This window comes from Dinoponera quadriceps, unplaced genomic scaffold (genome assembly GCF_001313825.1).
Source record: "Dinoponera quadriceps isolate SergipeBrazil2010 unplaced genomic scaffold, ASM131382v1 scaffold1527, whole genome shotgun sequence".
NCBI lineage: Eukaryota > Metazoa > Arthropoda > Insecta > Hymenoptera > Formicidae > Dinoponera > Dinoponera quadriceps.
Genome location: NW_014555734.1, coordinates 450,042 through 476,555, shown reverse-complemented (window position 1 = coordinate 476,555; position 26,514 = coordinate 450,042). Strand labels below are relative to the sequence as shown.

Here is a 26,514-nt window from a genome sequence, read left to right as displayed (position 1 = left end):
CAGCGCAAAACACCGAGACTGTTCGAGAAGGCTCATCGAAGGCGATCGGCATTTAACTATTCTTGAAATCTCTCAGGAACTTCAGATTAGCTATGGAAGTATGCAATCAATCATTACGAATACTTCCATAGCTGATCTGAAGTTCCTGAGAGGAATTTCGAAAAGTGTCGGCTCGTTGGGTTCCAAAGTTGCTGAATGCAGAAATTGGCAAAAATTGGCCGATATGAACTGGGCTGTCCTAGAACATCCACTCTACAGCCCAGACCTGTCACCATGCGACTTCCATATGTTTGGGTCACTCAAGGAATCTCTTGGTGGACAGCGCTTCACAACAAACGAGGAGGTGCAGCAGTTCGTGTGCAATTGGTTTGATACACGTCCGCGAACTTTTTATGATACCGGGATTAAAAAATTACCAGACCGTTGGAGGAAGTGTATAAATAAGATGGGGGACTATGCAGAAAAATAAGAAAAATGTAAATTAGAATTAATTTTGAAAAATATATGGTTTTTTGCAAAAGGCTCGTTTATATTTGATCCACCATCGTAAAAACCATTATTATTAACAAAATATAGCATATTATCGATTGCTCTTTGATTTATTATTATTTAGGGACGTTATAAATACAGATTTACTCGTTATTCCTTTGAAGAAATGAGCATAAACCAAAAAATATTTAAAAATCGGAATAAGCACATCAAGTGGTTTATTATGACAGTATTTCTGACAAATGAAGATATCAATTTAAAAAAGGGCTGTTTTATTGTTCATTTTCGATGGAATAAGTTATTTCAAGGTTCGTAAATAATGATTATTAAAAATGATTCAAAATATATTTAAAAACATTCATTTTATAAGAATGCAAAGTAAGGCTATATCGCCGTCCTACAAAGTTATCAATATTGATTTAGGATTGTAAAAAATTATTAATTTTTATATTTCTTCATTGTATTATATAAATATATATAGCATAAATATAAATAATATTTAACATAATCAATATTTTTAAACAAAAAAAAGTTATAATTTTTTAAGAATATAGATTTTTCTTTTGGTTAACATTAAATAAAAGTATAATTTAAGATATTCATTTCATTTATAATAAATGTTAATGTTAATTATATATATTAATTACAAACAATAAATATGAATATAAGATATTTAATGATAGCACTTTTGTCTGTTTTTCTGGACATTTTTATCAGTTAGTATCAGATGTAATATAAATATTGCTTAATGTTTAGTGGGTTTGGGTACATGTAACTTCATTCAAACTTATTGTCATCTTCATAATACGAATTTTTGCTATACTTGACTAATTTTATAACATAAACGATCACCTGCAGTCGTTACCTCAATGTGTTTTTAAGAATTTATACTATGAATAAGACGAGTCACAGCCTGTTCTTGTTGCACAGATTAGGTCTCTAAATGTCCAAATGAAAGATACATATTGGTTCCCGATTAGTAAAAAAAATCCTCTGTGACGTGACTTCACTTTCTCGAGAATTTTCTGACCGCTGGAGTATGAAATGATGCTAGGTGATTATTCTCGGGTTAATCATATTATCAAAAATCTTTCAATTTTAGCATCTCTTAAAAAGTTTTTTAAAGAAAGCCAAACTTCAAAAGTTTTTTTTTGCAACATTCAACACAATCAGAATCATCATATAGATCCTCAAACACTATACCAAAGTCTTTTTGGAATCCCCACAAAACATCACAAGCCATTAATCTGACCATATCATTCCACATTGTCGGAAACACTCGAATAGTATCGTCTGGAAAATTTTTTTCGAGAAGACTATCATTCTTTCCCTTCGTCGCCCGCTGGTCGAACGAACACTGACGAGTATCCGAGGTGAGTGTCCAAGTATCGAACGGTGTGAGCACGATGTCGACGCGGTACGCCGAAAACAGTCAAAGCGACGCGAGCGCATGCGAAGCGGACTCTGGGTCAGATTACGTGGGTCAATCGCCGAGGTCGTTAACACCGCGGGAGACCGAACTCAGCTCTCTTGTTACCCAAGGTACATATAGCAGAAAATAACAATTTTGGATGATCTGAAGGATCGACTCGACGGTTTCAAGAATTCCGTAAAATTATAACTTTATTAATAAGCCACGTTCATCTATCTGTTTGTCTGCTTATCTTTTCGTCTGCGCTTCACTTTCTCGGCAATTTTTAACCCTACTTACTATTCAAGCCAAGAGCATTGATTGATAAGCGAACGAAATTCAATGGTGGTAAAAGGAAGATATAAGACACCGGAAGGCGTCGCTACAGATCTATGGGAAAGGATTGATTACAGAATTAAAATCTAGTATTAAGATTCTTTTATTTTTGTAATTGGCACTTCACCGTACTTGCGAGAGTCGGAAGGAGTACATGGACCGCGCCGACGGATGTGGAGAATGGAAAAATAATCAGTATTCGGCAAGACGCCATAAAGGGAGCAGCGAATCCTGCGACCGCTTATGAGCTGCGAAGCGGCGCGCGCAACGATGGCCGTGCAGGAGCGTCGCCGAGAACATCTGCTGCTATTTTTTCGAAAGGGCGCGCATGTTGTAAAGCTGGCTTCGCGAAAGAAAAGCCGGAAAAAGGCTCAAGAGAACTCCGAAAAGGAGAAGAAGATGATCCGAGGGATCGCTCATCGAGGATCCCCGTAGGCGAAAGGATTCGAGAAAGGATATCCGGAGAATTAAGACGGCGATGCGAAACTTAACATGCGTTACGGCGCCTGGTCACGTTTCGAAAACATCGCGACGCGTGACGTCCTATCATGAGATAATTGATCCGCGTCACTCCGCGTGTTATATAAGGAGGATCGCGGTCGATGCAGATTCGAAGGTAAATCCTTCGTGTACTTTTGCGTCTCGATCGCAGCCGCGTTACCACGAATGCCGACGCCGAATCGGTAAGGTTGCTTTTTTTTATTGTACTACCGCGAACCTGCGTAGAGCCGAGTCGTTTATTGACGAGGCTAGTCGCCTCGATATTTAGTGTTTAGAGTATCGTTCTTTCACGTTCGGATACCGTGGGTGCCGAACAATCGGAATCCAGCGAACGCTGGAATTTCATTGCTCCGCTTATTGTAGGCTGAAGGCTATTGGAGACAATCCCGAACTCTGACGGGATCAGCGCGCCACTCAAAAGGAACTAAAATAATCGGTAATGCAGTTTTTGATACAGTTTTGATAATACTGCTATACCGATACCATATAGAAGCAAAGAAACGTGTTTACGATTTAGGGTTAGCAAATCTGTCATTTCGAGGTGACTTAATCTCAGCTAACCATGCACTGACCTATAAAAATATAGGTGAATATGTACATAATAATTAATATTTATAATAAATATCACATTCTACAACTTTATAATTCCTGCATTTTGCAAAGCGATTACAATATATTCGGCATTTACAAATGTTAGAAATTATATGTGGCATATTATTATACAATATTTTGCCTTCTAAATGTTATGTAGTATTGTAAAAGAGATTAACGACGATACTTGCATTAAAATAAGTACCACATGAAGACTTTGCTTTTTTTTATGTAACGGATTAATTTTAAACTGTGTAAATAAATATTTTGTTGTGATCTTATAAGTACTTTATACATCACAGCGGAGTCCTTTGTGAAAATATATTTTTATAATAAATAGTTCACGTTAAACAAAATGATGTAGTAATGAAAACAAGTAGATTTCATATCTGAATTACTACTTCTACTTTCAATAGTCTTATAATATCTCCATACATAAGAGCAAGCTATTATGTGTAATTGTCTGTTATTGCAATAACCAATTCACATCATTCTAGATATTCCTGGCACTCTATATTATTGAAAGCAAGCAGATTTCATATCTGAATTATTTATTGCTTCGCTTTCAATAATTTTGAAATATCTCCATACATGACAGCGAGTTCCTACATGTCATTGCCTACTGTTGTAATAACCAGTTCACATCATGCAAAATGCTCCTTTATATTATATTATTCAAAGCAAGCAGATTTCATGTTTGAATTATTACCATCACTTTAAATAATTTCATAATATTTTTATATATGATAATAAACTCTTATATGTCATTGCATACTATTGCAATAACCATTTCATATGATATTTACATTCCACATTATTGAAAGCAAGTAGATTTTATATCTCATTTGCTACCTCTGCTTTTATTAATCGCATTAAAACAATTACAGCGAGCTGTTGTTTATCATTGTATACTATTGCAATCACAAGTTGATATCTCAAGCTTATATTATTTCTAATCTTTTATGTTGCATATTTATACATATCTACAACATTAATTGATAGGTTTTAATAATCAATGTGTGACATTAGATCATAGTGCAAAGAACACGATTTTTTATTGCATTGAAGATGTCAGGTTTTGTGCCAAAAAAGAGTATTTGCGGGAAGCATTACTTTTCTGGTTTCATCTTGACACATTGCGGACCGCTAAGAAATCTGTGAGACATACGCCTGGGACCGCACGTTTTTGGGCAAACTTGCACGTTACTAAAATCGTCATAACATTTTTATTGATGAAGCAATGTTTGTCAAACTTTCAGAAATTGTAAAATAGGACGCATTTTAGGTATTATTGGAAAAAAATATGTTTTTTAATAATTATCATAACTTTTTTTACTTGAAAATAAATTTTTACGAATTTTTTAAAAATTGTAAAATAGGATGCATTTTAGGTATTATTAAAAAAATTGTTTTTTAATAATTATCATAACGTTTTTATTTAAAAATCAATTTTAAACCAAAGTTACTAGTACTTTTTTGACACATTGTTGACTGGCAATTTTACTTAAAATTTATTTCATGTCACCGGCTATTATTTCGTAATTGGATGTGGAAGTGAAACAACATAAATAAACTTCAATAAATTTGATTTAATATTTAACTTTTAATATTTCTTTTTGGTATGATAAACAGTGTAGCAATCACCTACGTGTAATGGTACACAACAGGTTTTGCAAATGTATCTTGTTTCGATCGCGCAAATATATCTTGCATCGATTACGAGTTTACTCGTGCCCGGTCAGCAACGTTTGAGCAGGAAGACACGAGTTAACTCATGATCGGTCAACAATGTGTTAAGAAATCTACTGCTAAAAGTCATTGTTTACTAGTGGAAACTTATGAGGAGCATGCTCTATCTGAAACAATTTGCAGAGATTATTTTAGACGATTCAAAGACAACGATTTTGACGTGAATGATAAAGAGCGCCCTGGTCAGACAAAAAAGTTTGAAGATGGAGAATTGGAGGTATTACTGGAAGAAGATTCATGTCAGGCGCTCAAAGAGTTATCGGAAACACTAAATATCGATGAATCAACCGTTTGTAAACGTTTAAAAGCAATGGGAATGATCCAGAAGCTAGGAAACTAGATCCCACATGAATTGAGAGAAAGAGATAGTGCGAAACGTTAAACCATTTGTGAATTGCTGCTTCAAAGATAAAAACGGAAGTGGTTTATACATCAAATTGTGACTGGTGATGGAAAATGGATTTATTACGACAATCCTAAGAGCAAGAAGTCATTGGTGCGTCCCGGTGAACCATCAACATTAACACCAAAACAGAATATTCATGGAAAGATGGTCATGCTGTGCATTTGGTGGGATCAAGTCGGTGTAGTGTATTATGAGCTGCTACAACTGAGTCAAACCATCAATGCTGAACGCTACCGACGATAATTATTCAATTTGAATCGAGCACTTAAAGAAAAATGTCCGCAATACGCCAAAAGACATGACAAAATTATTCTTCTCCATAACAATGCTAGACCACATGTTGCAACACCAGTGTAGGAAATGTTGAAGGTACATGGATGGGATGTCTTACCCCACCCGCCCAGACGTTGCTCCTTCAGATTACCATAGGTTTCGGTCGATGTAGCATGACCTTTCTGAGCAACACTTCAGTTCTTTCGAAGATATCAAAAAATTACTCGATGATTGGGTCGTCTCGAAAGAACTTGAATTTTTCTATCGCGGAATTGATGTATTACCCGAAAACTGGGAAAAGTAGTAGGTTGTAGCTCCCGAACAATACTTTGAATAATTTCTTAGATTCTGCTCGAATCTGTCACCAATCTGTTATCAGACAGCTAATAGATTGCTTACTGTATCGGTTTGAATAGTAGTGCGATTTCGGGAGCCGCCTGGTTTGCGTTTTTTCCTCTTCATTTATGCACACATAGACGATCGGTTTATTTCTGTGAAAACGTTCAACTGTGGGGCTAACAATTCCCCAAACTGCCGATCGCGTTTCTTTTCAGCTAAAAGCGGGAGCTCTATCTTTGTCTTGGGAACTACGGCAGAAGAGAGTGAGAAATAAACTCTCACGTAGTATCCGCATGTGTGAAACTGGCCGGCTTCAAAACAAACTGAACACCTGCGTCCACAGAGTCGCGAGTTTCCTCGCGATTCCCGACGAAGTTAATGTCTTTAATCATTGACATTAATATATTTTTGTCACCGTCTTATATTAGCCTTTTAGCACCATAGTTGTCCTATCTTATAAATAACTTTGCCTATCGGATCACTGTATGAGTGTATAAAATTAGCCTACCTTTTTGGAAAAATATCATTTTCAAAGTTGTTCTAAATTATTCTACTTTTGTACCACATTGTTTTAAGACGATATTATTTTATTCTAAACGGTTCTTGAATAAAACGGAAAAACCATTTTTTTCGCTGGCCTCCTTTTTCGAAAATCAAACATTTTTTTATCGTTATAAATTGTTCTGGTTGGGAGGGATTCTAGAGGAAAATTCGAAAAATGTACAGATACTATATATTCAGTAGACAAAGCTATTTATAAGGTGGAAACGCTATAATGATAAAAGATTAATATAAGACAATAATGTATTGATTTCAATGATCAAGGACATTATTTAAAACGAGAATCGTGAGGAAGATCGCGGCTTGGACATACGTGTTCAATTTGTTTTGAAGCAGGAACATCGGCTAGGAGCGCACATGCGCGGACGCTGCCTGAGAATTTATTTCTCTCCTTTGCTGCAGTTCCCAAGACAACGACAGAGTTTTCAATCTAAGCGGAAAAAAAACGCGATTAGCATATGTGTGAAGTTAGCACCGCTATTTTGTAAATCAAGAAAAAACGAAATTGTGCCGAGTTGTGCTAAGTTTGTGGTACGTTGTGCCACAAGAAGAAATCGATTACCTCAAAAAACAAAGAGGAAAATTAAAAAATCAATTTTTTTGCAGTACCGCCATTTTGTTTTATTTTTTTTGTAAAAACAACAATTGTGCTGATTAGAATCTCGGCTACTATACGTTATGCCGTACAGATTATAACTCTATCTCTTTCTGTTTAAGAGAGAAAAAGATAAAAATGTCCAATTTCAAATGCAATATTTATTCTTAACTTTTGAATCGTGATAGGTAATTAAATTTCCCGAGTTGTGCTGAGTTGTGCTAATCGAGTACAACGGGAAACCACTCATAAATGTGTCGGAAATTGCAGGATTTGCAAAAAAAATTGGCAAAAAATGGTGAGGATAAAATAAAAATTTAACATTTTCGAATTTTCTCTAGTTGTTCTGGGTTGTGCTAAACGAGAACAACAAATTTTATTAATGATAAAATTACCTCAGATCATTGCCGTATATAGTACGTAACGATCGTCCTTTCATTTGGGGTTTGTAAAAATTTTATTTTGCATGTACTCAAAAACGTAGGATCGCTGATGTTTATTTTTAACGCACAAATGTTCCTTATATCTCCGAATCACTGAATTACCCGTAATTCCTCAGCTTATATTCATAGAAAAGAGCAAACGTCCAGCCATTCGTAACGCGAATTTTCCTTTTCGGACTTACGCGAGTTCGGTGATGAATAGCTGGAGTGCACACTTCGCGGATTAAACAGTCGAAATTGCCACTGCAATGTCTTCCGGTAATTTCACTTTCACTGCAGCCGCACGAAAATAACGTTTCTCCGTTCTTCATTTTCAGGCAACCATCGCCGAGTTCCGGCACCACCGGCACCACCTCCACAGTGTCGTCGACAATTGGTGAGGGCGATGCGACCCAAAGCGTTAACATGTACCCGATGGGTGTCGCAACGTCCACCGCTACGGCGACAGCAATACCGGTAACGACGGCGACCTCGGCGACAGCACCGATGTCGTCGACGGCCACTTCCAGCACCGGAAGCCAGACTGGTATCTCCAGAAGCGTTTCCGTGCCGAATGCGCCGCGTCCGGTCATTCAGATCAGCAGCTCTTCGGCAAGCACCTCGGCGACGCAACGACCAAGATTAAGGAGGAACTTCAGCCGCACCGAGGCTATCCGGAAGTGAGTATGCGAGTCGGCACTTCTAACATTTTTGTTAATTTCGAAGCTTCGAATGCTAATTCGAACTAGAATTGTAGATATAAATAGAAAAACATTATTATGAACACATGGATTTGATTGACTATCTGAATCACATGATATAGGCACCATTTTCTTTAGCGACCGCGATGAACAGTACATGATGTGCCCATAACTTATAATATTTTTGTTATATAGTCTTACAAGGAGAGGACACTGTGAATGTCTCATCAATTTTGATCTTCTTGCACGAATAGACATAAAAAAATAAATAGACCTATATCCAATGCACTTTCTAAATAATAGTTTTAAATAATAGACTTGTAACAGTAGTAAGAAGATCGAGGCTATGTCGAGCAACTTACTTTTTATTTTTTCATGTATATAAATACATATTTGGCATATATTTTGACACGCTTAAACATTTATCATATATAAATAAATAAGAAATTTTTAACATATTTATTTTATTTATAGATTATTAAATGAAATGTCCGATTTTGAAGCAAAAGTTTGGTTCATTATATATCAAATAAGAAACAGAATTAATCAAAACATGCGCCTCAATTATCGAAAGATTATCACAGTTTTGTTATCATAACGATAGCTTGTTTTTCACGGCAGCGAAGAAGCCTGAAAAGCGTGTCGCAATGAAATCGTGAAAGGTGTTTTCTACAACTTGTTGAGAATTTAATATTTTTCCTCGTAAGAAGTAGTTTAATGTTTGGAAGAAATTAGTTGGTGCGAGGTCTGATAAATATGGTGGGTAACAGAAAGTTTCCAGCTCCTGTAGTTTGAGCAGCATTGTTCGTGCGACGTTGTGTGGTCGAGCGTTGTCTTGCAAGAAGATTGGCCTGTTTCTATTGACTAATCTTGGCTGCTTAATCGCACAGTCTCTAATCATTTCGTTCAATTAGTTGCGGTAGATATCTGCTGTAATCGATTGACCAGGTTTTATGAAGCTATAGTGGATAATACCAACACTCGACCACCAAACAGATATCATTAGCTTTTTATAGTGAATATTCGGTTTCGAACTATATTTTGGCATCTTTATCCAACCATTATGCCACACTCTTGCAATTGTCGAAAAGAATCGATTTTTCATCTTACGTTGCAATAGTTACGATGTAGTCTTTATGTAGTAACAGCAAAGAAAGGCAAACTTTGAGATGATTTCTCTTCTGACGCTCGTTTAGTTCGTGCAGAATCTATCTCTTTAGCTTCTTGTCGATTTGTTTCAAATGTTTTCATATTGATAGAATAATAACGTCAAATCTTGCTGCCAATTCACGCGTAATTTAAAATATATCCGTTTCCACTACAGCTTTCAGTTTGTCATAATCCACCTTGGTCTCAGGTCGTCCAAGTGGTTCATTTTCAAGATGAAAATCGACAGAACGGAACGTCTCTCAAACCATTGACGTACTATGCGTTCATTAGCCACGTATTCGCCAAACACGCCATTGACATTTCGAGCTGTCTGTGCTACATTGGTTTCATGACTGAAATCATTTGATTTCTTCAAATACTAAATTTGAGAGTCGATGTCTCTGACATTTCACTTTGGCATTCGTGGTACTTTTTTTTTGAATATACATCATCACTCTTTCAAACGCACTTTTTAATTTGTGACTTTCGAACTGTCTTTTTCAGATCAATTTTTGTGAAACCATGGATAAAAATTCGTGTTATTTTGGAATATGAATTCCGTCATGGAACCAATACAGTGCAGACAGTTCTAAATATCAACAACGTATTTGACGAGGATGTGGCTAATGAACGCACAACACGTCAATGATTCAAGAAGTTCCGTTATGATGATTTTAATCTTGAAAATAAAGTATATGGGTGACCTGAGACCAAGGTAGATAATGATGAGCTGAAAACTGTAGTGGAAACGGATACATATTAAACTACGCGTAAATTAATAGCAAGGTTCGACGTTACTATTCTAACATTATTAAACCATTTGAAACAAATCGACAAGAAACTGGAGTAAATAAGTTCCGCATGAATTAGACGAGAGCGACCGTAGCATAGCGCACTGATCTATTATATCAGCGGTCCCGGGTTCGATCCCGGCAGAAACCAAGATATTTACGCTTGCATCTCCTCTCGGAAGGCAATGGCAAACCACCGAAAGTATCCTTGCCTAGCATAATCTCTCCAAAAACGTTGCCGTTCGGAACCGACATTAAACCACAGGTCCTATATGCTTTGGATATAATCAACGTGCGCACCACAGGCATATGAGAGTGGGTCGCCTACGCTTGGACACAGGTATGGCACTCGAAGAAGATGAATTAAACGAGCGTTTTCTCAGAAGAAAAACCTTCTCGAAGCTTGCCTTTCTTTATTGTCACGGCATAAAGACGAATCATTTCTACATCGTATGATGAAAAGTTACGTGTGATGAAAAATGGATTCTTTTCGACAATCGCAAACGTGTTCCGCACAATGGTTGGATAAAGATGAAGTGCCAAAACACTGTCCGAAACCGAATATTTCCTAAAAAACTCATAACTGTCTGATGACCCAATACTGGTATTATCCGTTACAGCTTTATAAAACCTGATCAATCAATCACAGCGGATATCTATTGTAATCGATTGGATGAAATGATAGAGGAAGCTTGCGATTAAGCAAGCATTAAGCCGAAATTGGTCAATAGAATCAGGTCAATTCTCTTGCAAGGCGACGTTCGACCAAATATCGCACAAACAACGTTGCTCAAACTACAAGAGCTGGATTTGGAAACTCTCTATTATCCACCATATTCACTAGATCTTGCATCAATTGACTACCACTTCTTCCAGGCATTCGATCACTTTCTGCAAAGGAAAATATTCAATTCTCAACAAGCTGTGTAAAACGCTTTTTGCGATTTCATTATCACTCGCTTTCTAGGTTTCTTTGCTGCCGGCATAAATGAGCTACCGTTAACGGGTCATATACGTTTCTCGGCTAAGAAAAATCGATTTTCTTGCTTATTTTAAAAGATACATATTTTAGAAATAATTTTTCTTGCTTATTTTAAAAGATATATATTTTAAAAATATTTTAAGACCAGAGCGATATTCGAATTATTGACGAAGTTACAGGTGTATGAATGAAATTAATCCGGTCGCTCCGCAGGTTAGATTTCTAGCTGGCCACTTGTAAGGTGCATTTAAATATTGTCGTCTAAATTGAAGAAAAGAAGAGAGGGAAGACTATTATATTATTTGTATGAAGGGTCTGTATCGCGTATCACATCTACACTCGAATGAAAGCCTAAATGCTCTTATATGGAAGATTTTCCCGAAGACATATAGCGGCTCTATTGTTAAAATCGTCACATATATCACATCAGCAATGTTCAATGAAGGCCACGTGTCTGTGTTGACAATTTTACAAACTTTAAATTGCACTATTGGCAATGCGCAGCATACTACATGTGCCAAGAGCACAGTGTATTTCAACGGGCTAGCTTCGAGCGCAGGAAGCAACGAGAGAGGGAAGAATTTTTCATAGACTCGCTTTTCATCAGATAATATTGCAGTCAGTGGAGGATCATACTGCAGAAGGCGAATAATTTTATGGTACCGCAGGCATCGCTGATTAAGTTTAAATAAAAATTTTTCATTTTACCACACTTAAAGCTCTAAAGCTCTTCTAAAACTATAAATGCGTTTTTCTCAAAACAGCATTTTTCAGAACGGTGGGAATAATAACTGCTTAACCGTTCATCCGATTAATTGAATTTTTGGTATACATATTCTAAATTAGATTCATTATCATTTCACGAGGGCTTCTTTGAGTAAATAAATTATTTCCGAATAGCAATAAAAAATAGACGATTTTTTGGTGAAAATCATGACTCTCTTTTTCAAATTGTGACTATTTTCGTAATTTTTTTCCAAAAATCCCCCTCGTCACACTACGATTCTAAAAAATGGTAAAAAATAAAAAAAATTTTGTTTTAGATAAAAATTGCGAATTGAATCATGCTCACCGTTTGACACGATCAAAAACAACACGTTCTATGCACTGGACGCAGACATCATGTTTTTATAAATTTGTTATTTTAGTTTCCTGCTTCTTAACACATTGCGTACCGAAAGACTATTGGTCAACAGATCCTTTGAAATGTACCCCTATATTTCCACAGACAATGAGTCGCCATAGATTTGAGCAAATATGGACATTCTGGCATTTCAATGATAACGCCAAAATGGACAGTCGCTCGGGGAGACTTTTCAAGATCCAACCTGTGTTGGATTATTTCCTGCATAAATTTTGAACAATATACAAACCAAAGCAACAGTTGTTTTTGAACGAGGGAATGATGGTGAAAGGACAAATGTCACGCATGGGCTTTACAACAACCTGAACAGTGATAAAGACAGACGAACATTGTCTGCACCGTAGTGTTACGGTCCTACTAAGAGCTCCACTAGCCATATAGGAATATTACATGTAAAATATATAAAATCTCGTTATGTATTTTCTTCACAGTTACATCAGACGCGAGACAGCGCAGTTTTTCGGGGTCGATGAGGAATCGGAGGCCCTAGAGAAGCAGAGATGGCTGGACCGACGGCGGCGCATGGCGTCAAGGAAGTACGGCGCGTTGGTAGCAGAACATAAGCCACCAGATCCGGATATCACCAAGGACGTACCGGACGCAACTGAGATACCAGAAGTGAGTGCCATTAAAGTGTTTCGTAAGTGTACATGTTCTTGTGCTATCGTGATTGCGTTCGTAATACATGATTATCGAGAAATCAACACACCTTGTTATTATTAACATTGTGTTATTGCGTAAATTTTGACGTTCCGTTCGATTGGAGGAATAGTAATATACACAGTAATATCTGTTTAATCAACTGTTCCGCAATTTCGCTTTAATTATTTTTCGAGGAAATTAGGAAAATTATTAGAGAAATTCTTGATGAACGACGTGTTTCCAAAAATACTTGCAGGGTGTTACGCTCAGACGATGGCAACAACCAGTACGAAGGAAAGATTCTGTTGCGAGGATAACGCTGTCAGGTCTCCATTACATCATCGAGGTGAGTCATTATTCGATTATGTATCTTCTATCTTCCAACTTTTCATCTTGAGCCTTTATTAATAACTTCCTTACTTTTATGATATGTCATATAGGTTCCTCTCGCTATATACATATTCGATAAATTACTTACTTGCAAAGCAACAACGAGCGCGATAGAGTGGGAAATGGAATTATATCAGAAGTTACTTATCTATTAAATTAATTACTTGTATGATTGATTACTTGAAATGCAATTTTGATTGATTAATCGTTCGATTTGTCCAACTTCTTCGGAATATATTTAGGAGTGAAATGTCCCAAAACGGTTTTATAATCGATGTTTACCTCCTTAATTATATCATAGCTGCTCACATGATGATTTTTTTAATTTTTTTGGAGATTTTATCAACATTTTTCACAATAGGCCGACTAGAACGATATGTATCTTTGACGTCAAAGTTTCCATTTTGAAATCAGCAAAACCAATTCACTGTTGTTTGTTTAGTTAGAACATCTTCTCCATAAATACAACAAATTTTTTCTTGGCTTCTTGTGCAGCGTTTTTCCCTTTTTTATAATAAAAAAAAGTAAAATTTGTCGAAAATATTCCTGATTTTCACTCATTTTCAAATTTGATTGAATGCACCAATTTTGTTCAAATCTACGATGAATCTATTTTAAAATGTTCTATGAAATGGCACCTTATCAATAATATATAATCTATTATGTCATAAAATAATGCTATGTCAAAAATTGACCAGATCTTCACCTATCGGCAATTTATAAGAAGATTTTTTCCTAACCCAATATATAAAGGTTTAATTTATTTAATTCAATTCTTCCGTGGTGTATGTACGTCGGTGCTAACATTTTTATATTCTTCCTCGTGCGACGAATTTCGTAACTACTTTCCACGAGAAATTTATCTGTACGCCGTTCACTGATACCGAAACTATGAAAAAATTAATATTCCCGCGAGTATTATCTGACGATCGTCATGTCGCATGTCGCGTTTCTTTCAATGACACCATTAAATCAAAGTTGAATCGAGACTCTTCATCTTTGCTTTTAGTCGCTAACAAAACAACGTTCTCGCGAGCGTTCACATTTGCGCCCGGAATCGCGCAGTTTTCCGCCGAGCGTGGTCGCGTACCTGTCGAGGTCAGAAGGGGTGTCGTATCACGGCAGCGGCCAAGACGAGGAGGAATCTTTCTTTGAAAGGCCACCACCACCCCCACCACCCCTGCCACCACCGCTATCGTCGCAGCAGTCGCAAACGCAGATTGATCAAACTCCTAGTGGGCTGGTTAAGGATGAAGAAGTCGAAACCAAGGTTGCGGACATCCTCGAAACCGAGCAAGACCACGAAGGAATCAGTTCTGAGGAATTGGTCGGGTAAGTATTATGACGGTAGAATTTTTTAGAGATATAACTGCAAAGAGAATATTGTAGCTTTTTCTTATATAAATTCCCCATAATATTACTATGTTTTCAAGTATTTGCAAGAATAGACTGTCGGTAGAGTTTATCTTGCTAAAGATTATAGCAAATTTTTGAACAATAGATTTCAATCCTTAAAATATTCATAACAATTAAGGGGACACGACAATTTTTTAAAAAATAAGTAAATGCAGCTGTAACTTTATCGAAGTTATCAAAATCTAAATGTAAAAGAATTTTAAAGCATAATATCTCTACTTTCTAATGATCTCTATCGTTTAAGCTATTTTAATTTTGATAATTTTCACATATCAAAAACAAGCTAAACAAAATGGAAAATTCTCTTATCATGTTTAGGTGTGTCACAAACGCAAAAAAAATCTGAGAAAATGTTTTATCTTTCCATATAAAAGATTGAACTTTTTCTACAATTTACTTTTTGAATAAAATTTCTTTATAATTTCTTGTTTTAGAGTTATCAACGGTTTAAAAAGTTGTTATTTTGACTTGGAATGCTCATAACACGATTAAAAATTATCATACAGAAATTCGGAAAATAGATTCTTAAAGTTGAAACTTTCTTTATTAAATGGCATAATTTTCGACATTTTCTTAAAGATTTGTGGACGCATTATTAATTGGTGAAAATATCGTAAAAATTAATAATTTTCACTTTTTCGTTCAGATCCAAAAAAATAATTGTATAGAATAACATAAAATTTTTATCTTGACAATTTTTTGAAGCATTAATTACATTGAGTTAGAAAAAAATCACTGCATAGCTATTTTCTTCATTGTATTCACTATGATTTTATAGGGCAAAACACACGACAAATTGTGAAATTATTATTATTATATACCAGGTGTAGAAGTTTGAAACCGGAATTTTTTTGTAAAAATTACACGTCTGTTGTTTGAAAATGATAAAAAATATTTTATTCAAAATAATGTCCATTGCTATTTATACATTTTTCCCACCTCTCCGGCAGTTTATGAATGCCACGCCAAAAAAACATTTCTTCTTTTGAAGCGAACCAGCTATCGAGCCATTTTCGTACATTTTCATACGAATTGAAGCGTTGTTCAGCGAGAGCGTGTCCCATTGATGCGAATAGATGATAATCGGACGGAGCCAAGTCTGGAGAATAAGCCGCATGCGTTAGTATTTCCCAACTGAACGCCTCGATCGTTTCCCTGACCCGTTTTGCTGTGTGTGATGGGGCATTATCATGGAGCAAAATGACTTTGTGTTGCCTTTTTCCATATTCCGGTCGTTTTTCACGCGATTTAAATCGATCGTTTGCTGTTAGTAGCGATCAGTGTTAACGGTTTCACCAGGTTTTAACAGCTCATAATAGATTACACCCTTCTGATCCCACCAAACACAGAGCATTGTCTTCTTTCCAAAGCGATTGCAGTGGATGTCGATGGTTCGCCTGGATTCACCCATGATTTCTGACGCTTAGGATTCTCAAAATATATCCATTTCTCATCACCTGTCATGATACGATGGACTTTCTTTTGTATCTGTCGAGCAGCATTTCACAAGTGGTTTTACGATTTTCTTGCTGTCTTTCATTCAGTTCATGCGGAACCCATTTTCCCACTTTCTGAATCATGGCTTTCAAACGAATTGAGACAGCTTTCTGCGTCACATTCAATTCATCCTCCATCTTCTTATTGAGTTTGAATATCATCTTCATCCAATAAGGCTTGCAATTCGTTGTCTGCGAACTTTTTCGGTGGCTTTCCACGCTCTTCGTTTCTCACGTCAAAATCACCACTTTTGAATTTTTTTGAACCACTCGAAACGCTGTGTTTTACCAAGAGCATGTTCACCGTAAGCTTCGACAAGCATTCGATGCGTTTTCTTCAAATGATAACAAAAAACCAATGCTGTGCGCAAATCGTAGTTCGTAGGCACAAAACTCGACATGTTTAAGGTTATAGAAAAATATACCGGTGTATGGGTGTTGTGTGTTGAAATTCTTCGTCAGCTGTTAGAGGGAGATGATGGCGCTGCAGAAGCGGTCTTACGGTCCCTAAACTGATGGCTAGCACCATCTATAGGGAAATTCCGGTTTCATACTTCTATACCTGGTATATTATTCATAATTCGTGATTTTAATTGCAAAAAGTTTTTGTGAAATGGAATGGAAATCATCGGAAGTCAATTTTTTACTATGGGCGTCGTAATCTTTCAATAACAAAATATTAGACACTTATCGTGTGTAGGTTTGCACAACAGAAAAATGACAGGACAACGATCGACGGACAAATTAGACGACCCCGTCAGATCACGAGGGACCATTACACTTCCAGGTAAGAATTTATACAGCCGATTCTTTTAGCTAGGTTCTTCGGTAGAAAATCATCTGTTACAGCGTTTAAAGTTTTTAAGTTTTTAAAGCATTTAGATATCGCACTATAACTAGTGTAAAGGTTGCTTATGAAACTAATCACTACACTTAAAATCGTGCAACTCAACTGTCATTGAAACAAAGAGTTAACGAGAAGTAATTAATGGCGTTTTAATTTATATTAATGAATCTGAAAGCGACTTGAACATCTGTGTAAGCCAATAATAATGTCCCAGTAGATGAAAGTGAAAAAGTTGTCTGTGGAAATCAGAGAGTTAATTACATTTATTTTGTTAAGTGAAAAATTAGCTTTAATTATTATCTTCTTCATTTGAGTTTCGAGCTTAATTCGCGAGAATTTTCTTTGTTTGTCTGTTGATCGAAACGCCGTTGACAGTCATATAGCCAACAGATTACGTTCGATTTGGTAGATCGCGTTCGTAGTTTGGGCATTCGGGCGATTTGCAAAATAAATTAGCTACCGACTGAGACAAACCCGCAAACATGTACAACGAAAAAGAGATTACAGAAAGACAAGTTGGAGCAGGTCAAAGTACGATGCGTCTCCGGCGGAGAGTACGCGAGTATCACACAATGAAGGGGTGACTCTCAGGAAGGAGTTAGCTGGCGCCACGAGAATCTCCCCGAACACAATAGATCGCGTCTTCGACAACAGTAATCGACGGCAATACGGGATGGGCATCGTCGGTCGTTTCTTCGGGTATGTTACATTTCTCACACGCATATATATATATATATATTTGACCGCGTCAAAAAACAAAACAACGATGAAACAGAAGAAGTCGGCGCGTTGTAGAATCGCGTTATATGATGGCGTTATATTATCCTTATATCGAGATTTTTAATTAAATTGACACCTTATGTGTGTATATATATACTTACGAGGCACAATGAGATTAAGAGAAGTAGTACATAACAAACGAATCACATTAAAGAAATCAAAGGATTTGGAACAAATGATTAAAGTAAAATCTCTCGTTTTGCCACACTACTGTAGGCGATCTTTCCGGAAGAGTGTTGCGCGCAAGCCAGACATAAAGAAGCAATTAGACGACTTCGAGGATCATCGGCCGTATTTCACATATTGGATCACCACCGTGCAAGTGTTGATTCTCATAATATCGTTGGCGTGCTACGGATTCGGTCCTGTTGGGATGGATCTCAATCATCGGTCGGGGCTGGTGAGTGAACGCGATGGATTAAGCTGACTCCTACAATCATTTACAATCATTATTGCAAACTGTTAATTCAAATTACGTGTTATAATATCATAGTTTATATAATTATAGTATATATAATAATTATAATATATGTAATAAATAGCAGAAGGGGCGGTCTAAAATGAAATGAAAAATGAAGTTATTTCAAAGAAAGCATTTCTTTTTCAGAAGAAAATCTTCTTGGGAAGAACTTTAACTGGATTTTTTCAAATAAATCCTCAATAAATGTTGCATATATCTGAGACATATTTTCAACTGCACCCAGGTTCTCGTAACGAGTCTGTCGTTGCAACAAGTCGACTATCAGGAACCAGCAAATTTCTGGCTAGGTCCGAGAGCTGCAGACCTAATTCACTTGGGTGCTAAGTTCGCGCCGTGTATGCGCCGGGATATTAAAATCTTGAAGGAAATCGACATCTGGCGAGAAAGAGAACGAGACACCGCCTGCTGCATCAGGAATGATGACTCAGGCTGTGTCCAATCCAGTAAAGCCGACTGCTCGGTGAGTTTTGATAATATAATTACAATACCACTTAAATGTAATATTCTTCTTATACACACATACTTGTAATTTCCAACTTATATATTCTGTGTTGGCTTTCTTCACGGCTATATTTCATGTTAACGTACTCTTCTTTCATGCGCTCCAAAAGGTCCGAGGATTAAGATCTACCGTTACGGTAAATTGTTACGATATTTTTGCTGGGCTTTTTTGTCTCAATTTGTTCAAGATATTTCACATATGAATTTGAGGGATCGAATTCTCAGGAATCTTCTCATTATTCGTGTGGCTAATCGCGACTCGAATTTTGTAGAATACAATCTCGACCTGGAAAAAGTGGGGACCCGGCGACAGTGGACCTGGTGGTCGCATCAGCGGATCAGTTTGCGGCTTGGATCCGAAGTTTTGTGACGCTCCGGCAAGTATTGCCCCTTACGAGTGGCCGGACGACATTACAAAGTGGCCGATCTGCCGAAAAACTAATCCTTTCAACCAACGCTTCAGGTAAAAAACTTTCATTCATATATGTATGTCCGCGTATGTACGTTCGATGAAATTCCGCGAAATGAAAGTAATGAAATGTCACATAAACAAGCTGTTCGTAAATTAAAGCAATATTCCTTGTTAATGAAGATTAACGAAGAACAAGATATTCGCTAAGAAAAAGAAAGTTATGTTAATTCTTTTATGTTAATGAACGAAATTCTTATTTTATAGACTTGAACCATTAGATTCTTAGTCGAATGGAGAAAGATAATCGTTTGTTTAATAAAATGCGAAAATTTTTCAACAGCAAAAACGGAAGTCAACGTATCAACGGCAACTTCCCTATTGGTCGCTATAAGGATAAAATGGCGGAACACATGGTGTGCGAAGTGATAGGTCATCCGTGTTGCATCGGGATTCACGGAATGTGTCGGATCACCACGAAGGAATATTGCGACTTTGTCCACGGTTACTTTCATGAGGAAGCGTCCCTGTGCTCGCAGGTGGAATGTTTGCACGACGTCTGTGGGATGATACCGTTTCTGCATCCGGAATGGCCGGACCAGTTTTACAGACTTTTCACTACCACTTTCCTTCACGCCGGGTAATAACTCATAAATGAAGAACTATTATATTTATCTCGATCGTTATATTTATATTAAAAAATTAGATCAATTTTTTTTATTGAATAAGCAAGTTCTTTTTTATATTTAAGTTTTTCTTGACAATTAAGCTCTTTTTAACAATTGATTTTTTTTCGGTTAAACAGCGTTATTATCTAGTCACTAAGTTACTTTTTGTCATTTTTTCCTAACAAATCATTAAAAAATTCACAATTGTCCTGCAATTGTGAGTGGGTCATTACAATTACTATTTTTCCTGAGCTACTATTAAATTTGTAAAATATAAGCATTCTATATATATTTTTGCCGCGTCTTTCTTAATAACTGCTCCGAAAGCATTTGTTCATGCACTACTTATTCATGCCCTTGGTCTTTCCTTGTTATAAACTTTCAAACTTGCCATGAAAAGAACTCGCTATATATTAAGTTATCCAAAAATAAACCTAAGAAGGTAAGAGTAAATGTTACTTTTTTACTTAAATGGTTTTAGTTACTCTCAGAATTTAACAAAAATGTCTTTTATCATCAAAATTTCACTATTTTAATGTCTGAGAAGTCACTTTTTGCCACTTTTTCTGCTAAAAAGTCACTATTTCACTTTTTTTGTTCCGGTAACTGGATAACAGCGCTTATTAACTAATCAAAGATTCTAATATTTTATCAATAAAATAAATTAAGGATCTATTAAAGCCTATGAAGCTAGGGGATCTCAGTACAAGAAAAAGAAGATAAACTAAAACTTCCTCATAAATCAATAATTATTAAATATCAATAACTACCCGAGAAAAAAAGATCACATATGAAATTTGCCTATATATGACCATGTATAATCATATTTGTCCGGAACAAAAAAATACTATTGTATATGAATTATATATAAATACAATCGAAGTAAATGTTTCTGGCTACTTGTGCTTCTGATAATACATGATATCGACAATTAATTAAATGACATATCGTTTTTTTTGTACAGATATATATGATCATATATATGACCATACATATAGACAAAATTCATATATGATTTTATATAATTATAAACATATATAATTATTTTTTTCTGAATACTATTCCAGTAAACAAATTGTGCACAGATTGTGCGCAAATTGGTAGCAAATTTAATCAGAATCCCACGCCAAACTTGTGTCCGCATTTAGCTCGTATTTAGACGACAGAGCCACAAGCAATCTGAGTAGATTAATAGCAAAAACCACACAGAGCCTACCGCTAAATTGCACGCAGTAAGATCTATTTGGTTCCTGTCACCAATCTGCCATCAGATCACTATAGATTCTACTCGGTTTCTCCCATCAATCTGCTCGGATTGTCTATCAACAGGCTTTGTCGTATTTCTGATAGCAATTTAACAATATAATCTGATAGATCATGTGTTAGATGTATTGCCTATCATCAAAAATTTGTAGCAGACTCTATTCAAGATCTGTTTACGCAAGTTTGGCTAAGTGGAATGTGACTTCATTATTGACTATCTTCTGTTGAACTTAAGTTTCTTCTCTTCTATTTAATTTGTTCTTTTCTTGTTACTCTATTGAAAATGATCCAAATAAGGAGATCAAAATATTTAAATATTATTAAATACTGTAATTATTGATATACTGAGAAAATTATAAATTAAGTATTACCTTTAAGGTTGTTTTCTTTCATTGCACTGACAAGGGGCGGTTATATAATGGCTAAAAAGTTAGATGATGATTTTATGCTCATATCGTAAAGCACCTTTCAAAAAGTAATTTATGAAGTGCATTTGTTAAGATAACGCCTATTACCGGATGTTCTGGCCTAGAAAGTTGGCTGCCCATGAAGTCTACAGAATCCATCGCAGGGCACCAACACACACGTTCAAACGCGCACACACTGTCGAATCATAAGAATGGACCACTAGTTAAAAGAGAGAGCCCACCCATACACGAGTATATATATATTATAAATTATATTAATTATAAATTATATTAATTATAAATTATATTAAATATATATTTATAATTAATTACAATCTGTACAATTAATGTGTTGGTTATCAAGCAAGCAGTATTTGAAACAATAATATTGTGTACAGTATGCACATATAAAATTGGAGAACTGCTCACAGTTATGATGTGAGCAGATGAAAAATTTGTCAAGTGAAAAATAAAATTGCGGGGATTTGAATGGTCCCGGCCGCTCATCCAGGTAACTCGCCTTGTAGAAGACATACCTGACCACGTCACGAAACGCTTAACATTAGAAATGAGCCAATGCTTGCAATTTGAAGTAATTATCTCGTTTTCGAATTCCATCCATATTTCAAGGAAATCCAATATAGGCCGTATAAATTGCTTGTGTGGCCGTAAACGTCGAGAGGTTGGATCATACCAGTGGTTTTTTCGAGAATTAACAGCCTCTTTGTCTTCCAAACTTGGCAAAGATTTCCTCGAACAGTTTGGTGTTTTTGTTAGAACTCCAACTATTGGCAAGCAAAAGCCATTTTGTTATGCCTTTGCTAATTAAATATTAGAACAGTAAGTCCAGATAGATCTTCGAGTCCGCGGTCATCGCAGTGGTCCTCACATACGCTTTGATGATGTTGGGAATGACGGGTTTAATGATCTCGGGACATTTGCCGTTCGCCTTTTAGAATTGCAAATAGAGAAAGCCCATTACTGGTTCGAAGCATCGATGTTGCCCATCACTATGTAGGAGTGCGTGGTTACATTCTTCGAACACATAGTTACAAAAATTTGCTTGGCAAAAACTTTGGAAGGTCAAAATACGGTAGCTGTGGAGTTTCTTATCGAATGATCAATATATGTTGATCACTTCATGAAGCTCATGATTCTTCTCTCTGATAATCTTCTTGACCAGACCGACAAATTGAACTGCTTCGGCTTCCAACTCCAATCGTTTTTTCCAAAAGTTTTCGTCAACTTTATATGTGATACTTTGGAGCACAATATTGTACTTTGACTTGAAGTTTAGCAGCCAACCACAAGATGCCTTCATGTTGAGGTTAATTTTGTTCTTAGCTTGAATGCCCCACTTTCTGATTTCAAGATCATTGACAATCCCGTGCTTGTTTCTTTTCTCATAGAAAAGCTTGTACACTTGCAAATTGACGCTTCTGGCCGATCCATAACCATTGTCTTCAATCCTTTCGGCCTACTTGCGAAGATGTTTCAATTCATCGCCGACTATAGGAAATTGGGACTTGATATTGATTTCGGTCTTCTTTTGTTTTCTCAATGTTTTGATATATTCGCGGAATGATGAGCTGACTGTAATCGTCCTGTTCAAAAGTAGGTTTTTTTCCTATTTCCATCGAGGGAAGTTCTCCATGAAAACGCGAGGTTTCTTTAGCTCGGCTTCAGAAATACAGTCAGGATCATTGTGGATGTCAACAACATCGTCGTCCTTTTTGTTATCCTTGAACGTCGTCAGATTCGGCAGGGTTAACTGGTTCGGAAACGTAGAGATCGATGCTTGCGTCGAAGTCGACGTCCAGTATATCGATGCTGCCGAGGATCAAATTTTGATTGACGAGCTGTTTGTTAAGTTGCTCCACCATCATTTCGCAATAATTAAAATGGTGAGACTCGGATGTGACGATGTTTCCTAGTTTTTCTATCAATATCTTATGCCTGCGGCAAAACAGAACGATAACATTGACGATACCGATGAATTGAGGTATGCTCTCGCTTTTTGTATGAAGGGTGGAATCGTTGAAATCAGATGGTAATTCTGAAAAGATCTGTTTTTCTAACTCTGAAAAAAGCTGTTCGCTGAACTGCGAGGTTCGATACCATAGGGCATATTCAGGAAAGGCATAAAGATGCAGAAATAATACAAATATGTGTGTAAATAGCCTCTCGACGTATACTATTTCCGGCCGTACAAACAATTTATGCGGCATATATCGAATTCCCTTGAAATGTGTGATGGAATTGGAAACGAGAAAATTACTTCAAATTGCAAGCATTGGCTTACTTAAAATTCCAAGTGTCAGTTTTTCGTGACGTGGTCAGGTCATGCTTTCTACAAGACGGATTACTTGCAACCGGGACCATTCAATACCCCGGCCTAATTTTGCTTTTCACTTGACAAATTTTCCATCTGCTCAAATCATAACTGTGAACAGATTTTATATGTACATACTGTACACAATATTATTGTTTCAAATATTGCTTGCTTGATAACCAACACATTAATTGTACAGATTGTAATTAATTATAAATATATATATATATATATATATATATATATATATATACGTATATGGAAGGGTTCTCTCTTTTAACTCATGGTCCATTCTCATGATTTGACTGCGTGCACATGTTGAACGTGTGCTCTGGCGGTGGATTCTGTAGACTTTACAGGCAACCAACTTTCCTGGCCCAAAAATTTGGTAATAGGTGTTACATTAGCAAACGCATTTCATATGTTACTTTTTGAAGAGTACTTTATGATATAAGCATAAAACTATTACCTAACTTTTTAGCCACTATATAACCGTCCTTTGTGAAACACGTGTGTAGATTCTAATTGACCTTTTTCTTTTCAGTTAATTTAATTATCTCAATAAGTTAATTACCACAAATACATAAAAATTTGAATTTATTTCAAGGAAAGTATAAATCTTTCAATTTATATCTATCTCCATAAAAATTCATTAAGACAAACCTGTCAATTCACTCATTTCGATAAACTGATCGAGGAATTAAACGAAATTTGTTCATCCTACTAAATCGGTGTTGCAGAATCGTCCATTTGGCAATTACGTTGCTGATTCAGTACTTTCTGATGAGGGATTTGGAGAAACTGACAGGATCTTTGCGCATTGCTTTCATTTATTTTATCGGGGCTCTCGCTGGGAATCTGGCTAGCGCAATTTTCGTCCCTTACAGGGCTGAGGTGAGTTTTTTACCATATAACATTATCAATAATGATTTTCTCGAAGAGTATACATCGACTTATTTATTTAAAAAATGTTATCCTCTCGGAAATAACAAGAACTCCTCATATTTCAAAGTAAAACTTTTGACACGTTTGCCGACGATGGTTATCATATTTCCTATATTTACAGGTTGGTCCGGCCGGCGCACATTTCGCGCTCTTGGCTACGTTAGTAGTAGAAGTACTTCATTGTTGGCCTATGCTGAAGCATCCACGACGCGCACTGTCCAAGCTGATTCTAATTTTGTTGGGGTTGCTCGTGTTAGGCATTCTGCCGTGGGTAGACAACTATGCGCACCTATTTGGCTTCATCTTTGGTTTTTTGGCGGCTTACGCGCTGATGCCATTCATCTCATTCGGCCATTATGACCGCAGACGGAAGATTCTACTGATCTGGGTTTGTTTGATCCTAATCGTGGGCCTGTTCGCGCTGCTGCTCGCACTCTTCTACAACGTACCGGTATACGAGTGTGAGGTATGCAAGCTATTCAACTGCGTACCATTTACCCGCGACTTCTGCGCTTCCCAAAACATCAATTTCAAGCGGGAGGAACCAGTATGACACATGGGGCCGCGGTTCATAGACGAGCGCGAAGTTGTTCCGTTTGGCCCCCGACCTCACGCTCTTCATCATCGCGCACACCACCACAATCCATCATTAGCATTCGCTGTGCTCGTCCTAGGGATGCTTCCCCTCGATTCCTGAAGTTGCAAAATTATTTAAAGCTAATTCAGCAATTTCTTCATTCGAAGGCTGTCCGAAACTGGAGATCTTCTAATTCACTGGAATCTGACACCATAAATTACGTAAAACTAGAGGGAGATTTTCTGAGAATTATTAGGTATCCAAAGGAAATGTCTTGAACCTTTGAAAAAGCGGAGAAGAAAAGAGGAGATCTTGGAGGGAATTAAGATAAAAATTAAAAAAGGACTTTTTGCTTCTAAAGTAGTTGAGAGAAATATTTTCTTTCATTTTAATTATGAGAGTCGATGTCCTGGAAATATCAGGAGAAAAGAAATTTGTAAGAAAAATGTTTTGGATTTCTGAAGAAGAAATAAATCGGAAATATATAATTTCTTACGCCTTTCCAATAAAATTAATGATGAGGTCGAAGAAAGAGGAAGAAAATGAAAGAAGTAATCAAAGAGAAAGAGAGAGACTGAGAATATTGAACGATCCGAATCATCAAGCTTCCAAAATCATCCAAGTATACGTTAACCAGGATACAATATCGCGGGATATAAGCTTCCAGAACAATCCCTCTACTCGATGACCGAGCCACCGAGTGATGAAATCGGAATCAGATCACCGAAATTTCGCCAAACCGAAGTTCGATCCCTTCGCGGAATTTGTCGAGCTCAGAATATCGGAATCAACGTTCTCGTATCGTTCGTATTGTCCGAATGAGTATTACCAGGATGCGATCGAGGGGTATGGGGGTTTGATAGTGCCTGGATCGAGCGGGTGAAGGTCGTAGATCCCGACCGACATTTTCGCTACTGCCA

The 26,514-nt window shown here is 36.6% G+C and overlaps 1 protein-coding gene across 1 annotated transcript; it reads left to right on the top strand.

Annotated features, from left to right (window-relative positions):
* Positions 1 to 2,871: 2,871 nt before the first annotated feature.
* Positions 2,872 to 26,030, top strand: LOC106745307 (inactive rhomboid protein 1). The gene is made up of 14 exons (XM_014620802.1): positions 2,872 to 2,919; positions 8,012 to 8,353; positions 12,872 to 13,058; positions 13,339 to 13,428; positions 14,482 to 14,804; positions 17,085 to 17,171; positions 17,739 to 17,930; positions 18,228 to 18,411; positions 18,716 to 18,952; positions 19,104 to 19,130; positions 19,266 to 19,456; positions 19,746 to 20,042; positions 24,813 to 24,966; positions 25,139 to 26,030. Exons 1-14 carry the CDS (start codon positions 2,903 to 2,905, stop codon positions 25,568 to 25,570), a joined length of 2,760 nt encoding a protein of 919 aa, XP_014476288.1. The 5' UTR covers positions 2,872 to 2,902; the 3' UTR covers positions 25,571 to 26,030.
* Positions 26,031 to 26,514: the final 484 nt, after the last annotated feature.

Coding starts and splice junctions, on each gene's coding strand:
- LOC106745307 (XM_014620802.1), top strand. Junction 13,429..14,481: donor GTCTCCATTACATCATCGAG/GTGAGTCATTAT, acceptor CTTTGCTTTTAG/TCGCTAACAAAACAACGTTC. Junction 24,967..25,138: donor TCGTCCCTTACAGGGCTGAG/GTGAGTTTTTTA, acceptor CTATATTTACAG/GTTGGTCCGGCCGGCGCACA.